The sequence below is a fragment of the Wasmannia auropunctata genome, unplaced genomic scaffold (genome assembly GCF_000956235.1).
Source record: "Wasmannia auropunctata unplaced genomic scaffold, wasmannia.A_1.0 LD335514.1, whole genome shotgun sequence".
Taxonomy (NCBI): domain Eukaryota; kingdom Metazoa; phylum Arthropoda; class Insecta; order Hymenoptera; family Formicidae; genus Wasmannia; species Wasmannia auropunctata.
The window spans coordinates 657,870-680,211 of record NW_012027376.1 but is presented as its reverse complement, the minus strand read 5'-3'; the positions used below and the strand labels follow the sequence as shown (position 1 = coordinate 680,211).

The 22,342-nt window shown below is 37.8% G+C and overlaps 2 protein-coding genes across 4 annotated transcripts in view; one reads left to right on the top strand and one right to left on the bottom strand.

Moving 5' to 3' along the window:
• The window catches only part of LOC105456876 (tyrosine-protein kinase transmembrane receptor Ror), a 243,908-nt gene that overhangs the window by 27,521 nt on the left and 194,045 nt on the right, over positions 1 to 22,342 (bottom strand). For all 3 annotated transcript variants that reach the window (XM_011701230.1, XM_011701231.1, XM_011701232.1), the window contains 3 exons: positions 22,060 to 22,153; positions 11,942 to 12,152; positions 11,542 to 11,701 (listed from right to left, as the gene is read on the bottom strand). In XM_011701230.1, coding sequence (XP_011699532.1) covers positions 11,542 to 11,701; positions 11,942 to 12,152; positions 22,060 to 22,153 — 465 coding nt within the window. The remainder of the gene's footprint in view (positions 1 to 11,541; positions 11,702 to 11,941; positions 12,153 to 22,059; positions 22,154 to 22,342) is intronic.
• LOC105456878 overlaps positions 1 to 22,342 on the top strand; it is a 123,345-nt gene that overhangs the window by 20,251 nt on the left and 80,752 nt on the right. The window contains exon 2 of the mRNA XM_011701236.1: positions 13,086 to 13,231. Coding sequence (XP_011699538.1) covers positions 13,086 to 13,231 — 146 coding nt within the window. The remainder of the gene's footprint in view (positions 1 to 13,085; positions 13,232 to 22,342) is intronic.

The window sequence follows — 22,342 nt, the reverse complement described above, 5'->3', positions numbered from 1 at the left end:
TTCGACAAAAACACGTATTCATCACAGACGCACTCGCGTCGGATGATTTATTCGGGACGCTCATCAAGAGCGAACCGTGTAAATTCGGCTTAAGCGCGGCGTAGTTGGGAAGGATCGTCGTTTAAAAGCGAAATAAAAGACTGCCGGCCATCGATCAATCGTTAATTGTGTACTTCGGGAGAAAGGGAGAGGAGCAAAAAGGGAAAGAGAGAGAAAGAGAGATCGTTCGGCCGAGATTAATGTGCAGGAAATAAACAGCCGTTCGTAGTTGTACCGGTTGGAAAAAGAGACGTTGTGAATTATACTTCGCTTGTGGGAAGATACACGCGGATGTATTCCCGTGTACCAGCCAAGTACGAGTTCCGTTTAAGCGATACGGTGTTTCGAAGATTTGTTTCGCGGCCAATCGCATCGTTCGACCCAACAACCTCAACAAAAATGCTGATCAATCACAAGATCATTGTGATTTAAATTATTCGCATCTTGCGGTAGAAAATAAAAAAAATTCTTATCTTATAATTGCATTAAGTTAAATAATTAAATTATGATACAGGATTATGGCATGTAATACTTATTCACAAGGCGTGCTATATCTTTGATCTTTCATAAAAATAAAATAAAAGAAAACGATATTAATTCTCATGTATAATGATGCCTATTGACGATCAATTAATTGTATCTTTTTCTTTAGAATAAAAATAAGCTGTAGATTTCGCTGAATATTTATAGAAATTTCACTGGGAAAAACGTGTAATATGAAGTGTAAATAAATGTGAATGTCCGTAGTATATATTGAACTCGAGTCCATACATTCGCTAAATCCAAATGATTGTATGGACTAGTCCTGCATCCTGCAGGGAATTATAGTTGTATCGTATTTTCGACGATATAATTTGTCCCTTTATTATTTGTAACCTCATTACTGATTCCTTAATTATTGTTTCGACAAACATACTATTTTTCACTTTATTACATACTTAATAATATTATTAATATATTATTATATAAAGTTAACACATTTGTTAACAACATAAATTATATTAGATCAATCTATTATGAAAGCAAACAACTCATCAATATATGTAGCTATAAATATAAAATTTATAAACCGTTGTCTTGTTTAATTATGGTCAAAAATTCAACGAAATTCTACCCTCCCCCTTCCCATACAATATATACATGGCTTTAATTTTAACAGGATAGAATGGGATTACTTACACACCCTTTATTTGCCCTTTTAAGATTCTTGGGATAATGTAGGTATTCCAAAGGTTATTTCGCAGTCTGTTAGGATTATATGCCACAAATTACATTTTCTTCTCGCAAAATTTCGCGGCTTGTACAACCGCAAACATTACCTCGAAAAATGCAAAAAATTTATGATATCTAAAAGTACCATAAGCTTAAAATATGTCGTTCAAAAAAAAATATCTTAAATATCATAAATTTCGTAAAATATCAAATACCACTTCGGCACGACAATTACATATGCAAAAAACATCAAAGCTGCTAATAACTAAATGGCAGTGCCGATGAACGATTCTTCTATTTCGATAGAAGAAAGGGAGTGTGGCGAATAAAAATAATTTTATATACGATGGCCGGTCCAGTTTCATCGCCAAACAGCTCGTTGATTAATGGCCCAAATTACTGGCGGCAACTATAACCCCTGCCTGTGTTACGCGCGCGGTACTTCCAGACAAAGTTTCGAACACAGTCGAGAGTTTGCAGTTAAGCTACTTAATCGTGCTTGACTGTAAATCGCGGCTCGCAACGTCGTAGTCGATATTTCGCAGAAAGTTGCACTCGAATAATGTTCTCTCTCTCTCTCTCTCTCTCTCTCTCTCTCTCTCTCTCTCTCTTTCTGTCGTGGGCAAATAGGATCGTGAGATAGATACGAATTGATAGGATTCACTACGTGTGATGTATGGAATACCAAGAAGTTTTATGGTTTTATTCTTACAAGCAAAATATATTTTCTCATTTTCTTTTCTTTCTTACTTCCTAGAAGGAATAGTAATAGAAAATATCGTCAATGTATTCTCAGTGGGTCCTCATAAAATGCGAAAGGGCAATTTTCAGACTTTACTCCAGCTAGATTCTATTTTATCCTAATCATACTTTTTATTAAAAAATGTTATCTTGTCTAATTATAAATAATTTTTAATTATTTTAATTTAATTTTTTATTTTATACTGAATATTTAAAATAATGTTATGTTACACACACAATAGCATTAGAATTCTTCGCAGACGAAAGGCGTAGCAATAATTCCAATGCAAAAGTATAGTATGTCTAGAATTGTGTCAGAGTTACAGTTCTCTTTTTCGCTATATGAAAAAAATCGTCAACTCCGTCTCTCTCCCGCATTTTGCACAATTTATCCGTTTTTGCGTGCGAATGAAATTCAACTTTCGGACGCGATATCGCATAAAAGCGGACGGGCATTACGTCTATATATACGCCGTCAGCAGACTTTTCGCGAGTTGAATTTATGCCCCGCACATTATTATGCCGACTGGATACGGTGAAGGCACTCGTATATCGTATTTCAATAACCGGGTATCGCCGCATGCATCATCCTCGCCGATCGAGGAAAGTTGCACGTCTCGTATTCCGCTCCGGTAACCGTGTAAACATAAACCACCCTTTACTCAGGAAAGGCAGAATTAACAAGCGTCCGAGGATATCTCGTTAGATTAACCCATAACTCGTTCGTTGATTAGTTCAAATCCACTTATTATACACTTATTCGAAATTTCCAAGATGTACGATCAATAAAAAAAATATACGGTATAAGAAAGGATAACAGATAAAAAATAATAATTAAGAAAATAAGTGAATAAACAGAAAATATATTAAGATTTGATATATTTTCGAAATTTAGTCCAATTAATTTTCTTTGGAATAAGATCTCTCAATTTATGCGCATTAATTTTTATTCTCTCAATTCCTTTTAACCGCACATATTATGTTATTATCTGTCTCAAAATTGGCATATTTACTGAACACAGACGATACAGAGTATAAATGTAACGAATAGAATAAAATATATAATCAAGAGCTCACATTCTAGTAAGTGTAAGGGAACATATGTGTATGTCCCTATCACGAGCGCAAAGCATGTAACTACTCCACGCTCTAGCACAAAGCACACACGATAAAACAATCTCGTGCAAGCTCGTCGTGTGACATACCACTCCCGCTTTCGCAATGCAGTTCGCGCGATGCGCCTCGCGCGCATCGACGGGCAACGAGCTAGTAGACGTTCATTATCGCGGCTCTTACACGCCGCAGCTGCCGCAATGATAGGATCTCGGCTTCTCCTCCGCTCGTGTATATACGTACGGTTATCTGTGCCCGATTACATACCTATCTACGGTAGTTCAAAATTCACTCCTTCCCTTGGATTCCTCTCTCTCTCTCTCTCTCTCTCTCTCTCTCTCTCTCTCTCTCTCTCTCTCTCTCTCTCTCTCTCTCTCTCTCCCCCCTCGCTCTGCCTGTCGAAGTGTACCGTCGCTTTGTGTACCCTAACTTGGCCGTAAATTGAACAGTCTCTGCGCGAGCGAGGATAACGCGCGGTGGTGTTGATTTCTCGTGGGAGAAGCGCAGCGCGCGGGACGACGCGACGAGCGCGTTGCAGAATGCTCGTGGTGCGCGGAATACAGACGCACCGTCTCGCCTCGATGCATTCAACGGGTCGCGGTTGCGTCGCGGAATATTAATGCACACGCGACTACGAGTCTAGCGAGCGCGCGCGCGCGCGCGGATGCAACTTTTTCGCACCGCTTCAACGCCACGGCGCCGCGCCGCTCCGGCCGTTCCCGCGATCGCGCGATCCGTCCCCGTGGTCGTCCAATATTTACGTTTTTAATGGTGCAAAACGACGGGGGAATTGGAAATCGGTCACCCTCGTGGCAAAGGGATTTTCGTTAAATGGTGCGGTTTTGTCGGTGGTTTGCGTCGCGTCATAATGACGGTTTTATGATTACGGTGATTAATAATTGTTGGTAGAGAAGCGATTCGGCTGTTGACTGAACGAGACAGGGCACAATGATTTCCTTTAATCACTTAAAGTTAGAGATACAAAAATGAATAGTTAAATGATAAAAAATATTTTTTGTAATTTTACATTGATTTCCACAGAATTTGAATTCAAAAGTTGCTCACAAATGTTTGCATTAAATGCAAACCATGTAGTTTCCATAGAAAAATAAAGTCGAAATTGACTGAAGAATCCAAAAATATTACTTCCGGGGTGATAGACATTGCTAATTCAAAATTTAGATATTACCTGTGAATACTAAAAAAGAATTGCATGCTCACTGACATATAAATTGTAAAATTCTATCAATAAAAATTTACGAACCAAAAACGATATTAACCACGAATTTGGAGTTTTATCTTCAAAATCTCTATTCTCTTCGGTTTAAAACTTGTATACCATTATATGAGTTAATTTACTAGCTCATAAAGAGTCGTTTTTCGACGAGAAAGGGAAGCTTTACGTCGATCCGCAAAAAATCGCGAACACGGCAAAGCCAAAGCTAACCGCAAAATATCCGGATACAACGAGTACCTCGTGCATACAGCCAACAAAAAAATCTCATAAATATCACGTCGTCGTGGCTATTACCGCAGCCGGCGGCTACACGGAATACTAATCGTAACGCGCGGAGGAAGGGAGAGAGAGAGAGACGGACGCCTGTCGTCGCGAACGCGGCTAAACTTTTTCAATTATGTACGCATAAAACGCGTCTGGTCGGCCTGGTTCGTGGAGCGGACTCACCTCCACGTCGATATTCCCGACCTATATTAAAAGTGTTCGCGATATCCTGCGATTAAAAGTCGGCGATTAAAAGCAAGGAACGGTCGTGGGTACGCCTCATAAATAACATAAATTTAATCAATGACGATGTCTAATTACACGCGATTACCTGAACGTGCGGAGAACGAAAGATGAGTAAAAGATAAATACTGGTATGCGGACATGTGTGATTATGTATATTGTATGCAATCCTTGACAAGCTAGACGAGATAGCTGTGTATTTAACCCTTTCGTTTCCAGATTATTTAACAGCTACAAAAAACATCTCTTTTGATAATATTCTATTTATCGAGTATCTTTTAAATACATATTCAAAATCAAACATACAAAATACATACCAAAATATAGTGCTAGATTTATCAAGATGCATGATAATGTCTCGCGTATATTTTTCGAAAAGTATAAAGTCTTTTCATCAACGAGATGCTATAGCGTATCCTTTACATCTATTCAAGATTATATAAAAGGAACATATGTTATACATTCGTACAAAACTAGATGGTAACAATGTTTTATCTCATAATTTCGCATGTACACGGCTGTGGTGGAAGTGAGTAGATTAATATATTAATAAATTTTTTAACAACAAAACTCAGATATAATTTCTTGTATTAAGCGCGTAGCTACCGCACGAGTAGAAAGTAAGTAAAGATGTAAGTAAAATATAAGAAATATACGTGTGTGTGTGTGTGTGTGTGTGCGCGCGCTTGCGCTTGTGTTTGTGCGCGTGTGTGCGTGCGTGTGTGAAAAATATAATAGATAAAATTAAGATAAAATAGCTTTTTCGTGTAAGCGCGAGCATAAAGTTGCCGGGGAAATTTCACTATTTTTCCAACGTTATCAAAAAGCTCTCCGGACATAGAGGGTCGTAATAATAATGTTTCACGAGCGGGGGTTGGATATTTCATATTTTGCCACCTGCGTGCGAAGCGGGCACGTGAGAAATCTACGACGGGCTCCGGGGTAACTAAGTGTTCCGCCTCTTCGGGTTAAAAACCCGAGGGCAACGGGGTAACTGAATTAGGAAGGTGCGGGTCGGACACCCTTTTAACGCGGCCATTTACCTTTCCCAATTTTCCGTCGCCGCCGACGTGTTGCTCACCCCCTCCTCCCTCCACCCTTCTCCCCCCCCCCTCGTGCTTCGGCAGTGCTAATAAAAAGACCCGCGGAACGTGAACATCGTACTAAGTGAACGAGTTATTATTTCTGAGTCACACGTTTGCTAAGCGAAATGTTATCGTTTCACCGTTATCGAAACGAGAAGAGGGAATATATATCGTGGGTATTCAAAGGGGCTGGTTCAAAATGGGAGACATTCACTTTCGCAAAAAAAAGTTCGCAATGCGAAAACGTGTTCCACATGAATATAAATCTTTTTTTCACGCAATTTTCTTTCATATATAAATTCTTTAAGATCTATTTGTTCTTGATGAAGGGCGCTTTTCTCGATTTTTCAACATTTTTTTCTGATTAGTCTTTATAAATATATTAATTTGATAGATAATATAAAAATTGTTGACTGCTCTTAACGCAAATTCCATATGTGAGATACATTCTTCGTTAAATTATACAATTTATATCCGAGGAGAATTTAAGAATGAAGACATATTTTAGAGGATAGACCGCCAAGCTTAGAGGATACATCGCCAACGATAGTCTGAAACTCGAGTGTACGCCAAGCCCCACGTTTGCGATATGAATTTCATTGCGCCTGGAGTTTACGATGTAGACGACGTGCGGCGAATTTGGTCGGTTTCCGTATCATGTGAAACAATCGCTTGCAAACACGCGGAAGGTAAATCTTAGCTGCCATACGACGATCGGTTTACGTTTCCATGAAATTGCGCATAAAGCAAAGTACGTTGTAATTCTAGATTACTGAGTATATTATCTATTGTGAATATTATACGAATATATTTACCATTGTATTCAATATATGCTGAGTATATTTTGATTTTTAAAATAAAATAAAATCGCCGCCATCACCATTATCTGTGCCATCATATATTTAAATATAATTACTTAAAAACATACTGCAAAAAATGTATTAATGCCACATGTTAACTTTTTTTTTCAAAATATAAAAATTTTCTGATTTTTCAATTGTATAATGAAATAGCTTTGAAAGTAGTAAATCGGATTACAGCTACACGACATGATTTATTACTTGTAGCTCTGTCATCTATTTCGTTTTATATCGAAATTAATTGTCGGTCCAGAAATATGATATTAACTTTAAAACAAACGCAATAAAATCGCAACTCAACGTCCATTTTCATTTCACCAGCTAACGGTGTCGAATCAACGTTTAAAATGCGTCGATCGAATCCCGGGCAATCCCGCGAATCCGCCTCACGTTAATTAACCCGTGTTTTCGTCCACGGAATTAAACATAAGATCGACGCTCTGACATTAGTGGGGATAATGTGCTACTAACTTTAACACGGCGAAATCTACAGGGTGGTAAATCGGACGATTAGGTTCCTCGTTGCTCGAAAAGAAGCCGTCTCCTGTCAGCGTGGGTGATCGGATCCCCTCGCGGGCACCCTTCGGCAATCTTCTACGTCTCCCTTCGCTGATCTTGCGCGATCCACCAACGTTCCCACCCTCGTCCGACGGTGTTAAACTCCGGGAGAGCGGATGGAGAGGGAGGGACACCCAGCGCGGCGAGGAAAGAAGTTTGAATTTTCCAACGTCGAGTTTGACTTGCAGAGTGCTAATATTAAAGTTCGTCGTGTGCCGCGCGGGAACGGGAAGGGCCAGGGCCTTCCGCGGGAACGGGGACACGGAACGGTGAGAGGTGCCTGCCGCGCCTCGTGCATTAGCCGAGGCTCTCGGGATTAGATTAGAATTTGTTAGGGGCGTCTCTTCGGCGGTAACTTCGTCCCAGGAACGCCGCCAGTTTTGTTTCATCGCCCACGGGCGTGAGAGCTTTTCGGAAACTTTATTACAGGAAGTTCCGTCGGGACGCGCTGCCCCGCCACCAGAAGACGAGGTACAACGTTTTTAGAGCCGACCCGTCGAAGCGGACCGGAACGGCCGCGAGACTTTCGGTCTATACTGTTTGCACGCTGTTATCCCTGTCTCGAGTTGTAAATGTCATCCTGCTTGGATACAATTTCCAGCTACGAACACGCGAACATTGAAATGTTGCGAAATGAAACTTTTCTCAAACGATGATATTCATAAAGCATGTTTAGCATCTAATGGATAGTCATTCAGAAGAGTATATCTTTGTAAGAATTTTTAAAATCACATTTTCACAATTAAACATATAACAACGAAATGGCATGCACAAGACAAAATTTTATCGCATAACACGTTAAGGCTTGTCAGTCGTAAGCCATAAGAATTGACCGATCAAGTATTCTTCTCACATTCAATTATGATTGTGTGTCTGTGAAGTTAGCACATTTTGTTAATTTTGAAAAACAATAATCGTTCCAGTAGCACTTTCCAGTTCTATCGTTCTGATAAACATTTCAAAAATGCCAAAGAAACCGTGGTACTCAGATTAAATCTAAAATTCAAAGACAATTAAGAAGAAGAAGAAGAAGATAAACATTAGAAGATGTTCCGCATTTATAATACCAAAAGTTAAAAATTAAAAATAACATGCTAACTTCATGTTCCAGCACGGCACATCTCCCTCTAAAGTACTAAATCTCGTCAAATATTATTACGACGTCTATCAAGTGTTCCCGTTCCTAAGTTAATTTCATAATTATATAGCGTTTTAAGACAAAAGTGCAACAATTAATTATTTTTATACAGTTCTATGTAAATATCCACGGCAGTACAATATTCTACGGAAAGGTGTCTTGCTGACAATTTTCGATTCTGGCAACAGTTATAACGATTGATTAATGGTAAATAGTATATGCCTCAGCCGACCGTGACCCTTAAAACGTAAGTTCGGTTTGCTGAAGTAGTGGCTTCCAAATTCTACTCACGCGGTATTAACAACAAACTTTCCCCAGAAGAAGAGCCAGTACGGTTTGTCTATCTTCACGAGGTAGACTTTACCATGGTTCGTTCTTGCTGTACTTCACGCATTAAGCGAAACACTACGGGGCTGGATTAGAATTTGTCAGAGCTGTCGCGCAATAACTTCGTCCCGCGGAAATGCTTGGAGTTTGGCTTTAAGAAGTTTGCCCCTCGTCTTACGATAAATTGAAACTAATTTACACCACGCATAATGAAGTTCTTGAAGTCAAGTGCATCTCCGAGACCCCGTTGGAGCTAAGAGAGTGTCGAGAGAAAAATTTGCGACCCCGGAAAGTAGAATGTATCGTGTGTTGCGCGCGGGGTAAAACACCACTAGTCAGCGGATTATTACTACCGGCGCGTTTAAATGAAATATTCCGTTGGAGCAAACAAATTACGATTTCAATAAATAATTTAGTGCCCAGGATTGATTAACCTCTGACTGATTTACGAGGTTTAAAATAATATACAGAATATTGCAGACAATATAATTTTCTTGCTGCGCGTTATAAATTATACGTTATGTTGATCACAAATAATAATAGATATTACTGTTGATAATGATATATAAGCAGATAATCAGGTTTAACAATTATTATTTTAGTAATTTAATCTTGGTAATCAATTTAAATGGTTATTTCGAATAAAGCTGAACTTTAGCGGTTATTTTGAACTCCAGCATTGCAATTATCGTTATTCTGATAAAGTAACATGTGGATATATAAAACAGAATACACTTCAAATACATCGATAAAATGGATTACCCTGTATTATACTTTTCCCTAACTTGTACCTCATTTACTCTTGTAACAGATGTCGATCGTGGAGTTCGTTCTAAATTGACAGTTTTACGACCACGTTAAGTTTCTTATTTTTGTACTTCTCGAAGCCGAAGCACGAAAGAGCTTTTCTTCGTCGTCCCACTTCGGTCGTCGACAACTACGAAGCTGACTCTCACTTCCTCTTAATTCGATTCGATTTTTACTACGACGAGGAGCACGGTATTCGTATAACGGCATTACTTTTACGATTCCTTCTCAGTCTGAAAATCGAGCACGATTCAGGGAAGCTTAGTACACTTCCCTTTTATTACCCAGCAAAAGTCGAATCGTTCTCGAAACGGCGCATCTGCGCAAATAAACGTAACAGCAAAATGCATTTCGGATATTTAACGTTTCGCGGCCGTATAAACTCGACAATTATGGTTTATCACAACAAATGGCTCCGCTTTGTGTAAAATTATTGTTTTTGGATAGCTACAAGAATTATGAAACAACAAAAATTTATTGCTGCGAATACGCCGACAAATAAGCTAAAGATCGTTATTTCAGTTTGTAAAATAAACTTAAAACTGCAGAGTTTACATGGCTTGACAATTTATTGATAATTACGCGTTTTCTTAGTTAGAGTCTTCAAATATTTACTCTAATATCACATTAACCGGAATGATCTCGGGTGAAAGCGTGGCGCATCATAAACGTGAACTACCCACTAGACCAAGGGAGATAATGCAAGGATGTAGGCAAGGATATTTTTAAAGGATTCCAAATTTATAATTTTCAAAATAAATATCAGAGAAAAATTTTATAAAAATATAATATAAAATATTTTAAACACTTGCGCAATAAAAATAAATTCAAATAAAGGAAATAAATGTAAAATAAAAGAAAAAAGAATTGAAACAAATTAATATCAAAATAAAGAATAAAATGTATTATTATGTAACAAATTATTTTTTATATAAACGTGAACTATCACTTATTTTGTCAATAAGATTAATCCAAATTTCAAACTAATTCAGAAATTTTTAAATAAATGTTTGTATTACCTATGTTTATGCAGAAATAATTAATAAAAGATTCTTCAGCAAGTCAAAAAAGATTCTCTTAATGAATCCGATTTATTATACCGCAAGTAGTTAAGATAATTTCGAGAGAATTTTGCCTACGCCCTTGCATAGTGTAAGATAACAATACGGCTGGTGTAGAGCCAAGCTGTATAGCCGTTTTCATAGTCAGACGGTTTTGCGTTTTATGATAATGCTCTCACGTCAAACATACACCGTTGCCCTCGGCCGTTTAATGCGTTTACTCGAAAATTTTCGTCGCGACGGAGAGAGTAGGTAAAATGTCGCGATTCACCTCGCGCATTACAAATGTTTTTTACGGTGTTGTTCCGTAAGCGAGTTACGGCCGCAAAGCCCACCTTCGAGACCGGCCCGCCGTTTCCCCGGTGACGTGAAAATATCATACTCGCTGGATTTTACGGGCCGCGCGTTTAAAACTCGCATGTTTAATTATTCCCGCGAAATGTAAACTACCCGAATTATGGGGCGAACTGCTTCGCGTGGCTTTAAAACTACGAAGGGGGGGGGGAAGAGATACGATTATCCTTCCTAATGGTTACACCGAGGTTCGTTAACGTAACTGCATAATGCTCGCTCGGGCGTAATTTTACACTAAATACGTATAGAAATTCTTTTTTGGCTAAATTTATATTGGAGTAATAACGAAAAAGTCGATTATTTAATATAACAGAACTTTTAATTGGGTTTATCAAGTAATTAAATGTTCCAGATAAAATCGATCTCGCAAAACAATTGTTCATTATTCTAACAAACACGTGTATAAGCCTTGTTCATTATTTTATTACGCAAAATTTTTAACTATCGAGTGGAGCAGCATAGTACAAGGAGCTGATAAAAACTTAATTTTGCAATAACTTACCTGACCATTTCTTAGAGGAATCGACTCGCAGGGTTCCTTCGCTCTGGATTTGATCCTTACCGTTGGTGACGCGACAAGTATAAAAACCAATATCAGAAACGTCCAAATTTGTGATTTTTAATCGACTTCCTGCCAAGTTCTTCGCCGCATGTTCGTGCATCTGAAATATTTGCTTATGTTTACTGAACTTGAAAATTAATTGAATTAAAAATAAAAAAATACGGAACTTTTCAATTAAAAAAATATTAAAAAATAAAGCTATAGACATATATAAAATATACAGAATTTTAATTTTTATTTTAAAAATTGAAAATTGAATTTAAAGAATAACAAAATCTCTCACGCAAAAAACTCCAAAGAAACAATTGCATATTGGTAATAATTTAATAATTACACGTACTTGCGCGTGTATTTTCCTAATCGTGATTTTCGGTCGGTTCTCCTCTAATGGCGCCTCATTCTTGTACCATCGTATCTTTGTTGGAGGTGGATCGCCCACGACTTCGCATCGCATATGAGCAATGCCGCCGGCATCCTTCGAGATGTTTGTCAGAGTCCTTACGAATTTTAAAGTGCCACTTTTCGTACCGGATGCAGCGTCCACGTCGGTCCTGCGAAAAAGATGATAAAACGTATACTTTACAGTATAACAGTAAAAATATGTAAAATATAAGTAACTTCTTTGAAGTATCTTTATCTGTCTAAAGATGTAGATATATGTAGCAGATATAAAATAATAATTTAAAATATAAATTCGATTGTGCGTGATATATTGTATATATCCGAATAGTAAAAAAATATACATTGTGCTTTATGTCGTCTTGCGTTATTATTTTGCAATATCACGACATATTATATTTGTTAATGCTATTAGACTAAATCATCAAACATTTGAATATATTTCTATCGATCGCAAGATCCTATCTGCGGTCTCGATAACAATGTAACTTTGTAACGAGATATCATTGAGGTATTGAGGAACTTTGCGAGGGGATTGCTCGCAAGTCCTGATCCTATACCTTGTTAAACTTGCAAAGAATTTTAGCTGAATCAACGTACAATTAAATTTGTATAAATCGCAGCATGAATAGATTTTAAAATGACTCTCTTAATCTGAGAAAAATAATACAAGTGTATAAATTGTTTAAATAAAATTAATTAATTCTATTCTATTTGATTGATAAAAATTTAAATTAATTTTAATAATTAATGAAAATTAATTAATATTTAAAACAAAATTTACATTCTAAATGAATTAATCTTTTTTACTCAAAATAAAATAGCATAAAACTATAAGAGTACACAAAAACCCGAGTAATATTGATATCATTTATATCATAAAAAAATAAATTATTTAAATTAATAAAATTATTTTTATTAATTTTATTAATTTTTATAATATTTATCCAATCAAATAAATTATTCAGAATTCTAAAAATATTCTACTTTTTTTCGCACTTACAACATATGTTGAACATTAAATTATTTTTTCAAAGACAAAATTATTCTCACGACATTCTCATGAATCAATATCGTGTCCCCAGAGATGTGGACTCATGCACGTTGGCGCGATAATCGTGAGCGAGATGCTGGTATCAACTCAACGCAACGCACTTCAGAGACGTGGATATTGCAATCAATTGCAGCTTCCGGCGGGTAGAGGCAATCAGATGGCCGCGCTCGCACTTCGGTGAGTATCAATCCGAGAGAGAGCGTCACGAGTGCAATATTAAATATAAATACATTAATAAGAGTCGTGCAATTTTTATCCTCTTTTCTCACTTTTATCCTGTCCGTGAAAGTAAAGGGCGGTATCGCGCCAAGTTTCTCTTATCACGGGAGACTTGATGTACGCGGGTGTCGCGAGACGCATTTAGCGGAGCGCACGTTTTCAGAAATGTGCACCGCACATTTTTTAAATCCCGTATATTCGTGCAAAGATACGGCCCGGCGGCGCTTCCACGCCTCCTCCTACTGAAATTCCTGAAAGTCACGGGAATAATTCAAGCGAAATGCGCACGCGGGACAAAGGGCGACTTTAATTATGTCGCCGATGCAGCCGCATTTCACACGGCGACGTTCACGGCCGCCGACAGCCGTAATGTTACGACGTACCGTTGTAACGAGAGATACGCGCCGTTCGGGTGCCCACACGTTCATACGATGGGCGATGAGACGCGGTTATTATCCGCGGTTGCCTTTGTACCTTGATATTGTTGCTGCTTTGGCGCACAGGAAAATGAAAATAAATTTAAAAGAGATACTTAGATAGGCGGAATCCTGATAGTCGGTGAAGATAATGCAAAATATCATGAAAAACACATTTTTTTATGTAAAAAAAGTTTTGCATTAATTAAACAGTTATATTTAAATAAGTAGATATATTAAATATATATAAGTAAATTTGTACAATGAAAGGAGGATTTCAGAACAATGCTAGCTATAATATATTTCTCTAAGCGATGTCCTTTATCGCAACTCCTCGCGCTGATTTATTTTTTAAATAACTATATTTTTTAATAAACTCTATTAAGTCGATTGTTGTAGCAATGTAGAACTTTGCTGTACTTTGTTAATCCGATTTGCGCTTTTACTGCAAATAACTAGATTTAAAGAAAGATCCCTTTTGCATACATAAGCAGCCCACCATTAAATTTTGCTTGGTCGGTAGCCGTTCTCGCTGCGAGGCGAATTCGAGCGATGGCTGATATGCGAAGGAACACAAACGGAGGAACAGGGCGGTTAGGGTGACCCTATCCTTCCGCAGAGGGCCAATCATCGAGTTTACATTGCCGCCTGTGTGCGTGCGAGTCAGCAAGAAGTGTGTGCGTGTACGTGCGCGCACACGCGAGTGCGTGTGCGAGCCCTTAGATACACGGACGCGGGGGAACGTCTGTGTACGTACCATCAGCCACGTTTGTGCACGTGGCAGGACGTGATTGCACGTGGGTACGGGGGAGGTAACTAACCTCGCGTTTACCGCTGGTTATTGAATATAAATCAACCTATGATCAGTAAGTCATCGCGCTGGCTTATATAGGCCTGCCATGAAGTTCGTCTCGTTTGCGGCGAAACAATGTGGATGTGCAAACATTTGCCAAAGTAATTGGGAAATGGATAATCCGCCACAAGAAGTAATACAAAAACGTAAATTTTAAGTTTAAGTTCATGATGCACGATATATGCACGAATAAAATATCCAATAAGAATTTAAGAAAAGAACGCGTATAACAAGAACCACTTAATAATAAAATAATGTACGTGTAATTAACATTTGTTTTGCATTTTCTTCTACTGATACGTACGTTTTGCTGAAAAATATACCATGCAAAGCATTTTCACAATACGTAGTTTTCTTTAACGTCTTCCAATTTCGTAGAAGTAAAATTCAATCGAAAAAATACAATTTTATTATGTACGTCAGAATTATTAATTTCGCAATTTTGTTAAAAAATTTTCGATCTTAAATCTAATCTTAATATTTTTTGTATATATCATTCTGTAAATGTAAATTCGAAAATTCTCTAAACAAAAAATTGCTCTGAATGCCTAAGTAAATACAGTGAAAGGATTTGATTTTCGGGATGCGTTAAAAATCAGGGGACTTGTTGGTGCAGCTCGGTGTGCATAAATGCGCCAGCGCAAATTGCATAAAAATCAACGGCGACGTGTGTCATGACCGTGGCTCGCAGCTTTCGACGCCGGGTGGCGCGTATGAAATTAGCGGCGTGTAGACGGGCAAGATGAAAATACGTACACCGCCTGTGGCGCGTTGCACAACGCGCCAGTTGACTGCGCTTTATCTACTCGCCATGTAAAGTAATTCTATGCATTTTGAAGCGGACACCACGTTTATCAGTCGGTTGAAGCGAAACGTGCCCTTCCCACTTTCGGCGCGCTGCACGCGATGACACGCGCGTGCATTCTTAACCCGGCGTGACGCGCGATATATACATAAAACTGCATACATTTGCGTACGTAAACGCGCGTCGCGCTGCACTCTTATCTATCGGCCCATCACGACGACATTTTTGTCGCGCCCTCTCGCCGTGTCATAACGCAGAAAAATTCTAGGATACTACATACCGGTCGTAAGATAAGCAGGATTAAAATCTTTAGAAGCTTTGCATATCAAGAAAATTACGGTATATCATTCTACATGAAGTAACAAGTAAATTAAAGTTTTATCTTTCAAAACAAGACGCGACACTTTTATTTTTATAAGATATCTAATTTCATTAATCAAGTATCCTATAAAAATAATTAAGAAGAGATAAAATTAAAATATTTCATATTAGAATGATATATAATATAAGACGTCTGATCTTTTTAAGTGCTGACATTTTTAAAATGATAACACGCTTTGCTTGACGATACCTAATTATAGAAGCATTTGTAATTCGAGTCATGGACACTAATCGATCGTGACTGGAAATAATTAATATCGAAGTAAATATACACTTTGCTCTACCCTAGGGCGGAGGGCGGAGACAAAGATCGACAAAGGGATTTACAGAACACCCACGACATGTATTCGCGATATATAATAGCGTATGCGACTCAGCTAATTACGCGGTCCGGTCCCTCGTAGTGTAGATACGTCATGATATTTGCTCCATGCGCAAGATATTATTGCATGAATATGTTGCGCATTCACGTACCAAATGAGCGTGATCATCGGCTCTCCCATTACATATTATAACCGGTACTTTGCTTTAACAAATTCAAACAATTGCATTCAACTTGAAATTCGAATTTGGAAATCTGCGGATTAAAAAGAAACGAACATACGGAAAGTAAATTTTCTTCTTTTTATGAAAAAAAAAATTGGATTAAAACACAAGACAACAGATAATTTTATATGCATTTAAACATAATTAAAGTGATAAATTTAAATAAACTTTCGTTGAGTTTTTCTTTTGTTAAACAATCTTTTGCAGACTGGAAATAAAGGCAAATAAAATTATTTATAAATTACATATAAAATATATAAGATAATAATTCTTCTTCGCGTTTTAAGTAACTTCGTCACGTTACAAAATTCATCTTACATAATTAAATATCACAGGATTGAAATGCGGAATACAGTATTAAAGTAAGATGTAATCTCTAAGATTCCCGGAAGAGAGACGTGGAAAATTTGTAGGGAAAACGCGTTGGGGAGCGTTAACACTTCGTCGCACCGACGGCATTACGTCACTTTCTTCGTTGGCCATTTCAAGTAGGCAGAAGACCTTCTCAGACGGAGATTAGGAGGTTGCAGGGTTTCTATAAATAATGCAACGTTTAACCCACCCTCTCCCCTCCGACCGCTCAACGACGAGCTAGTCCCGCACCCCAATGTCGGAGACAACGTTTTAAGTGGCGGAGCTTGTTTCCCGCTCGCCTGCTTGGAAAGTTAAAGTTAATGCGGGAAGGAAACGTACAAATTGTAGAGTGCTGGAAAGTCATAATGGATTGAGTGTATTCTCATTCAAATATTAAAATAACTTATGATGCTTTGTATCAATATTATCATTTTTTTGATCAATTTGCTTCTATTCAAAACGACTGTTATGGAATCTTCCTCTAATATATTTGTGACAAGAATATAATTTCGTCGAAACATCTTCGTTGTAAGCAAAGCACGACAACGCACGCCATTTAATGGCCAATGATTTTTCTTCAATATTTAAAAAATTATACATTATTAACACAAAATTTCGCATTATGATCGTCCAATATAATTTATATGTTAGAAATAAAACTCGGAACATAGGGCGGATATATTCGATGTTTAATGGACGTACGCGGGAGTAGGAGGCATCAGAGCTAATTTCGTAATTTCCTCTCGTATATCATTTCGCTTGATATATAATATTATAAACGACAATCGTGAGCAATTTATGTCAGTTATATCTTTATTACATATCACGTATTTGTTACTGTAATGATATAAATAATGGTTCCTATTACGCCATGATTGGAAACTGCAGGCGGAGAAGCACCGAACGCTGCCGTCATTTCCAACCAATAACATGTTGTTGCAACATTAGCGTACTCAAATGTTCATTGGTGAGCAATGCACGCCGTAACATTTATATCCAAATTAGAGGTAAACAACATCGTGCCAATGATTATTACCGATGATACTGCGGCTATACAAGTTTGCGGCGCGAATCGTGTACGGATAATCGTTAATAGACGAATCGATTAACGCTTGACTTCCCTCGCGCAATTTATTTTATTTGTATATACATATGTGTCAGTATTTATAGTTACATTTATTTTCACATTTATATTCGCACGCGTACATAATTCTTTAAGGACGATTTAAATTTCTCTCAGAATATTATCGGTGCTCCTAACTTCATGTGTATTTGAAAATTCTATAATCCAACTTGATCGGATTGGATTCTTCCCCAAGCGACTGCGGCGCGTAATCATACGATTATGAGAGGGCTTCTCCAGGAGGGAGATCTATTCTTGCTTAACATCCCGTATAGATGTGGCTACTCGTAGAAGCCCACAGCCAACCGGGCATCAATATTAATGGAGCAATGCCGCATTTAGGGTGGAATAATGTATAGTGATCGCATTGGAGAAGTGTATGCTGAGATTGTGTACAGGCATACGCATACACAAAGGCACGCATGCTGCACGCAAGCACGCACAAGCGCCGCACACAGCGGCTCGCGTGTGTGGTCCTGCGTCCTATCGGTATCACGACCATAATGTGTCACCACCGATCGACTAGGACGCGTAATTTCAATCGCGGCGAACCCATTACCGTGTCATTATGTCGCGATGTAATGATGTAAACTAATGCCTCTCTCATGCAAGCGCATAAACGTGATATTTTGAGGCACACGGTGTAAAGCCAAAGTTGTGTGAAAGCAAACTTGAGTGTAACCCCGAGTTGATGCGATTAAAATTGATCGTCGTAGGTGATCGTGACGATTATTATAATTTTACCTAGCCACACGTTATCTATAACACAAAAGCGTACCGAATTATATCGCCGGTTTAATTTCGCATGTACATTAAATTTGAATTTAATCAATCAAATATAGTCGCAATATATTTACGACGATGCATCGTATTGCATTATATTGTATATGATCGTAATTCACTTATATAAATTCTATGTTAATATTGCGTGTGTGAAGTTAGTACCCCAACAATAAAATTCCATAGTTCTGATAGCTGCATAAAGTTGTCCTCCCTCCCACTACTGAAAATTCAAAAACGACCATTGCCACTTACGCAGTCTGGAAAGTTATATATTTTGCGAAAGAAGGGACTAACTTCACGCGCGTATATGTCTTTTTTTCATATTATTATTTACATCTTTGACTACCAATCATTGAGAATACACAGTGCGACAAATAATTTCCCGGAATGGTGCTATAAAAATGAAACGTAATTGAGTTTTTTCAGTTTTCTCTTTTTCTTTATTCAAAATATTCTCCTCCTGATTCAATACACTTTTTGCAACGATTCAACAATAATTCAAATGACTGTTCCAGTTCATTTCAATTCAACAGGCTTCGATGCGTGCTTTGGAGGCAATATCACAAAATGAACTGAAGCAGTCATTTGAATCATTGTTGAATTGTTGCAAAAAATGTATTGAATCAGGAGGAGAATATTTTGAATAAAGAAAAAGAGAAAACTGAAAAAACTCAATTCGTTTCATTTTTATAGTACCATTCCGGGAAATTATTTGTCGCACTGTGTAAACTACCAAATACTACCAAACAATCACCAATCGAGTGGTAATGGTCGTTTTTGAATTTTTAGTAGTGGGGGGGGGCCAATTTCACACAACTAGTTCTGATTAGAGTTCCCGCTTTATTTGAAGAAACGAAGAGTTCTCTATTATAGTTTATAACAAGCCATTCAGAACTATTTGATCATGAATTTTAATAAAAAGTTAGCACCTCATTTTTTAAATTTAAAGTAAAAATTGTTGTTAAGCAGAACTCTTGTTATAAACTATAGGTAACTCTTCGTCTCAAAATGAAGCGGGAACTCTAATCAGAACTATGGAATTTTTATGTTGGGGTGCTAACTTCACACACACGTTAATATATTGCTTAGTGATTTTACACTTACGTTTCACAAATGTTGCGCGGTTTTGACATTATTTTTACCGCTCACAAGTTCCTACGTATTTAAAAAGATATTCCCGATAATTCATGGACATCGACGTGAAATAAGTGAAAATTCTGCAGCATTAAGAGATTATATATAGCTGTATATAGATCCTCGAAATATATATTTTCCCTGAGTACGACTTCGCGAAAGGAAGATATAAATTTTACGAAACGACCAAAGATATATACGCTGTCTTGGAAGCAAGGTGTCGCACGCGCGTTTTATGGCGTGTAATTTCAATAACGACGAGTGTATTATCGTGTCGAAATATATACCGCAGTAAATCTATGTTCCGTATATCGATTCACATATCACTCTTGCATGCGGAAAATACTGCTGAGTTTATCTAAGAACATCAGTTTTTTTTTTTAATTGTTACTGTAGAGTATATTATTTAATTGCGTTACATTAACTCAACCAACATTAAAAGATTGCTTTCAATTGCTTATTACTTAAAAATAATTGATGCCCTTTATAATTAAGAAAAAGGGACGTAGATCCCTCTTCTTTCTGCGTGACATCGATTTCGATATTCAATTTTCTGATCGACAAAACTGATTTATTGCGACAGGACGTCGAATTCTTGAGTAGAGAAAATTGCGGAGAGATCTCAAACCATGTATAAACTGTGAGATTTTATATCTGATAAAGTAAAAGACTCTTCTGTAAGAAGAAATGTGTTGACAGGAAATTAAAGAAGTATATTAGAATTTTTAGTACCGCAAGAATAGTTCCGGGACTACCGAATGTGACATTTGAATTACCCACCCATCGACGAATTTGAAACTTTTTTTTTCTCTGCTCCGACGTTGATTTCGATATTAAATTTTCCAGCGTAACGACAAAACTGATTTATTGCGACGGGACGTCGATATCGACTCCTCGCGGGGAGAAAATCGCACGGCGCGAGTCGCAACGCGCGGCGCGGAAATTGCGCGACTTTTCTCCTCGAGATCTCGGGCGCGAAGGGACATCCCCGAGATGGGAATTTTCGAATATATTTTCATCCCGCTGTAAACTCATACCGCGCGCGCGGAGAAGCCTGTTGGAAATCTGCTTCGCCAGTCGCCGTGCCCGGGGAAAACGCGGATATGAAATTTGAACTGCGGAATTTCGATTGGCTCTATCGACGCGTCCTTCGCAAATTAGCTTATTCGTAGGTAGGGGGGGGATGGGCGGGATGGAACAGAGGGGGACAGAGAATTCAAATTTAATCGTGCGGCAGCCTTTGCAGTTCCAAACGGGGTTTGCCTACACGCGGGGAAGTGGCATTATTAGCTTTCGAATCGAACCAATCAAGTCGCTTCCTTATTAAGCCCCGCGGGGGTTCCTCTCCCCCTTGTCGTTGTCTCCGTTTGTCGTCATACGGCAGAGACGAATTTCTGAAATGTCTTTCGTCTCCCTCATGTAATTCTCCTTTTTTTTGTGCGACTGTCATACCGCTTTTTCGATGTCTGATCTCGGCCAAAGAAATTTCGACTTTCTCGATTTGAATTTAAAGCTATAGGAATATCGTTATTATTTACGTATATGCTCCTCAATATTTTTCTGACAAGCATTTATTGTTTATCTAAATCTAATATTGTTGCATTCTATCGACTAATAAATATATATTTTCTTATTTTATTTTAGCGACCATATAAATTTCGTATATATCTATTACAAGCGTATAAGTGTTCACACACAATAAGATAGGCCAATGCACGGTTATAGCAGGATCTTGATGCTACAATTATTTTATTATGTAATTTTACATACGTATCCTAGTTTCGACTAACGCACTCAGTTTAGTCGAAGCTAGGATATAAGTATGTAAAATCACATAATAAAATAATTGTAGCATCAAGATCCTGGTATAACCGTGCATTGGCCTATCTTATTTATTGCATATAAATTTCGTTTTATTAAATAATAATAAAAATAAGCACAGCTAACGATATGATAATTAATTATATCGAATATATATATGCATATAATGCGTTAATATTGATGCAAATATCAAAGTCCTTGCGAGGATAAGTTGATTATCTCAAAGAATACTTTGACGTGGTTCAGCGTCAATGAAGTATTCTTATCTCGTCTTCCCGTTTTAGTAACGAAGAAGTCCCACAGAAAAGAAAAACAGGAAAGGACGAGAGAGTGTGTATGTGTAGAAGCGTAACGCAATTAAAAAGGGTTCCCCGGGTCGGTTTCTTGCTTGTCTCGCGGCAATTTCGCTCGGACGTAGGGAGGAAGTCTTCGGTCATCGCGGATAGGCGCGATCAATAGCAATTTTAATTGCTAATTAAGCGCGGCGCTAGTTAGACGGATATGTGTTTCGTATTTAATCCTGCGATAAGACGATAAGGCGATAGGGGTTGCAGGCTGTACAAGGCTCACCCGTTAGTGGTCGAGTCAAAAACATCGTTGTAGTCCTCGTCCGTGCTGTAGTCCTGCACGTCGGTATCCGACTCCTCGACATCGCCATTTCCACCTGCAAGAAAATAATTTTCGTTAATTCTCTGTATCTATCTTATATTTAATAAGCAGAAGATGTAATATATATCATTTCCCAGAGTATCGAAACGTTCTTTAACACTAATAGACTATTATTTTAAATAGGAACGTAAAAGCTCGCTTGATTTTGCTTTTCAATCAATGAGGAGGAAAGAATCAATACAAG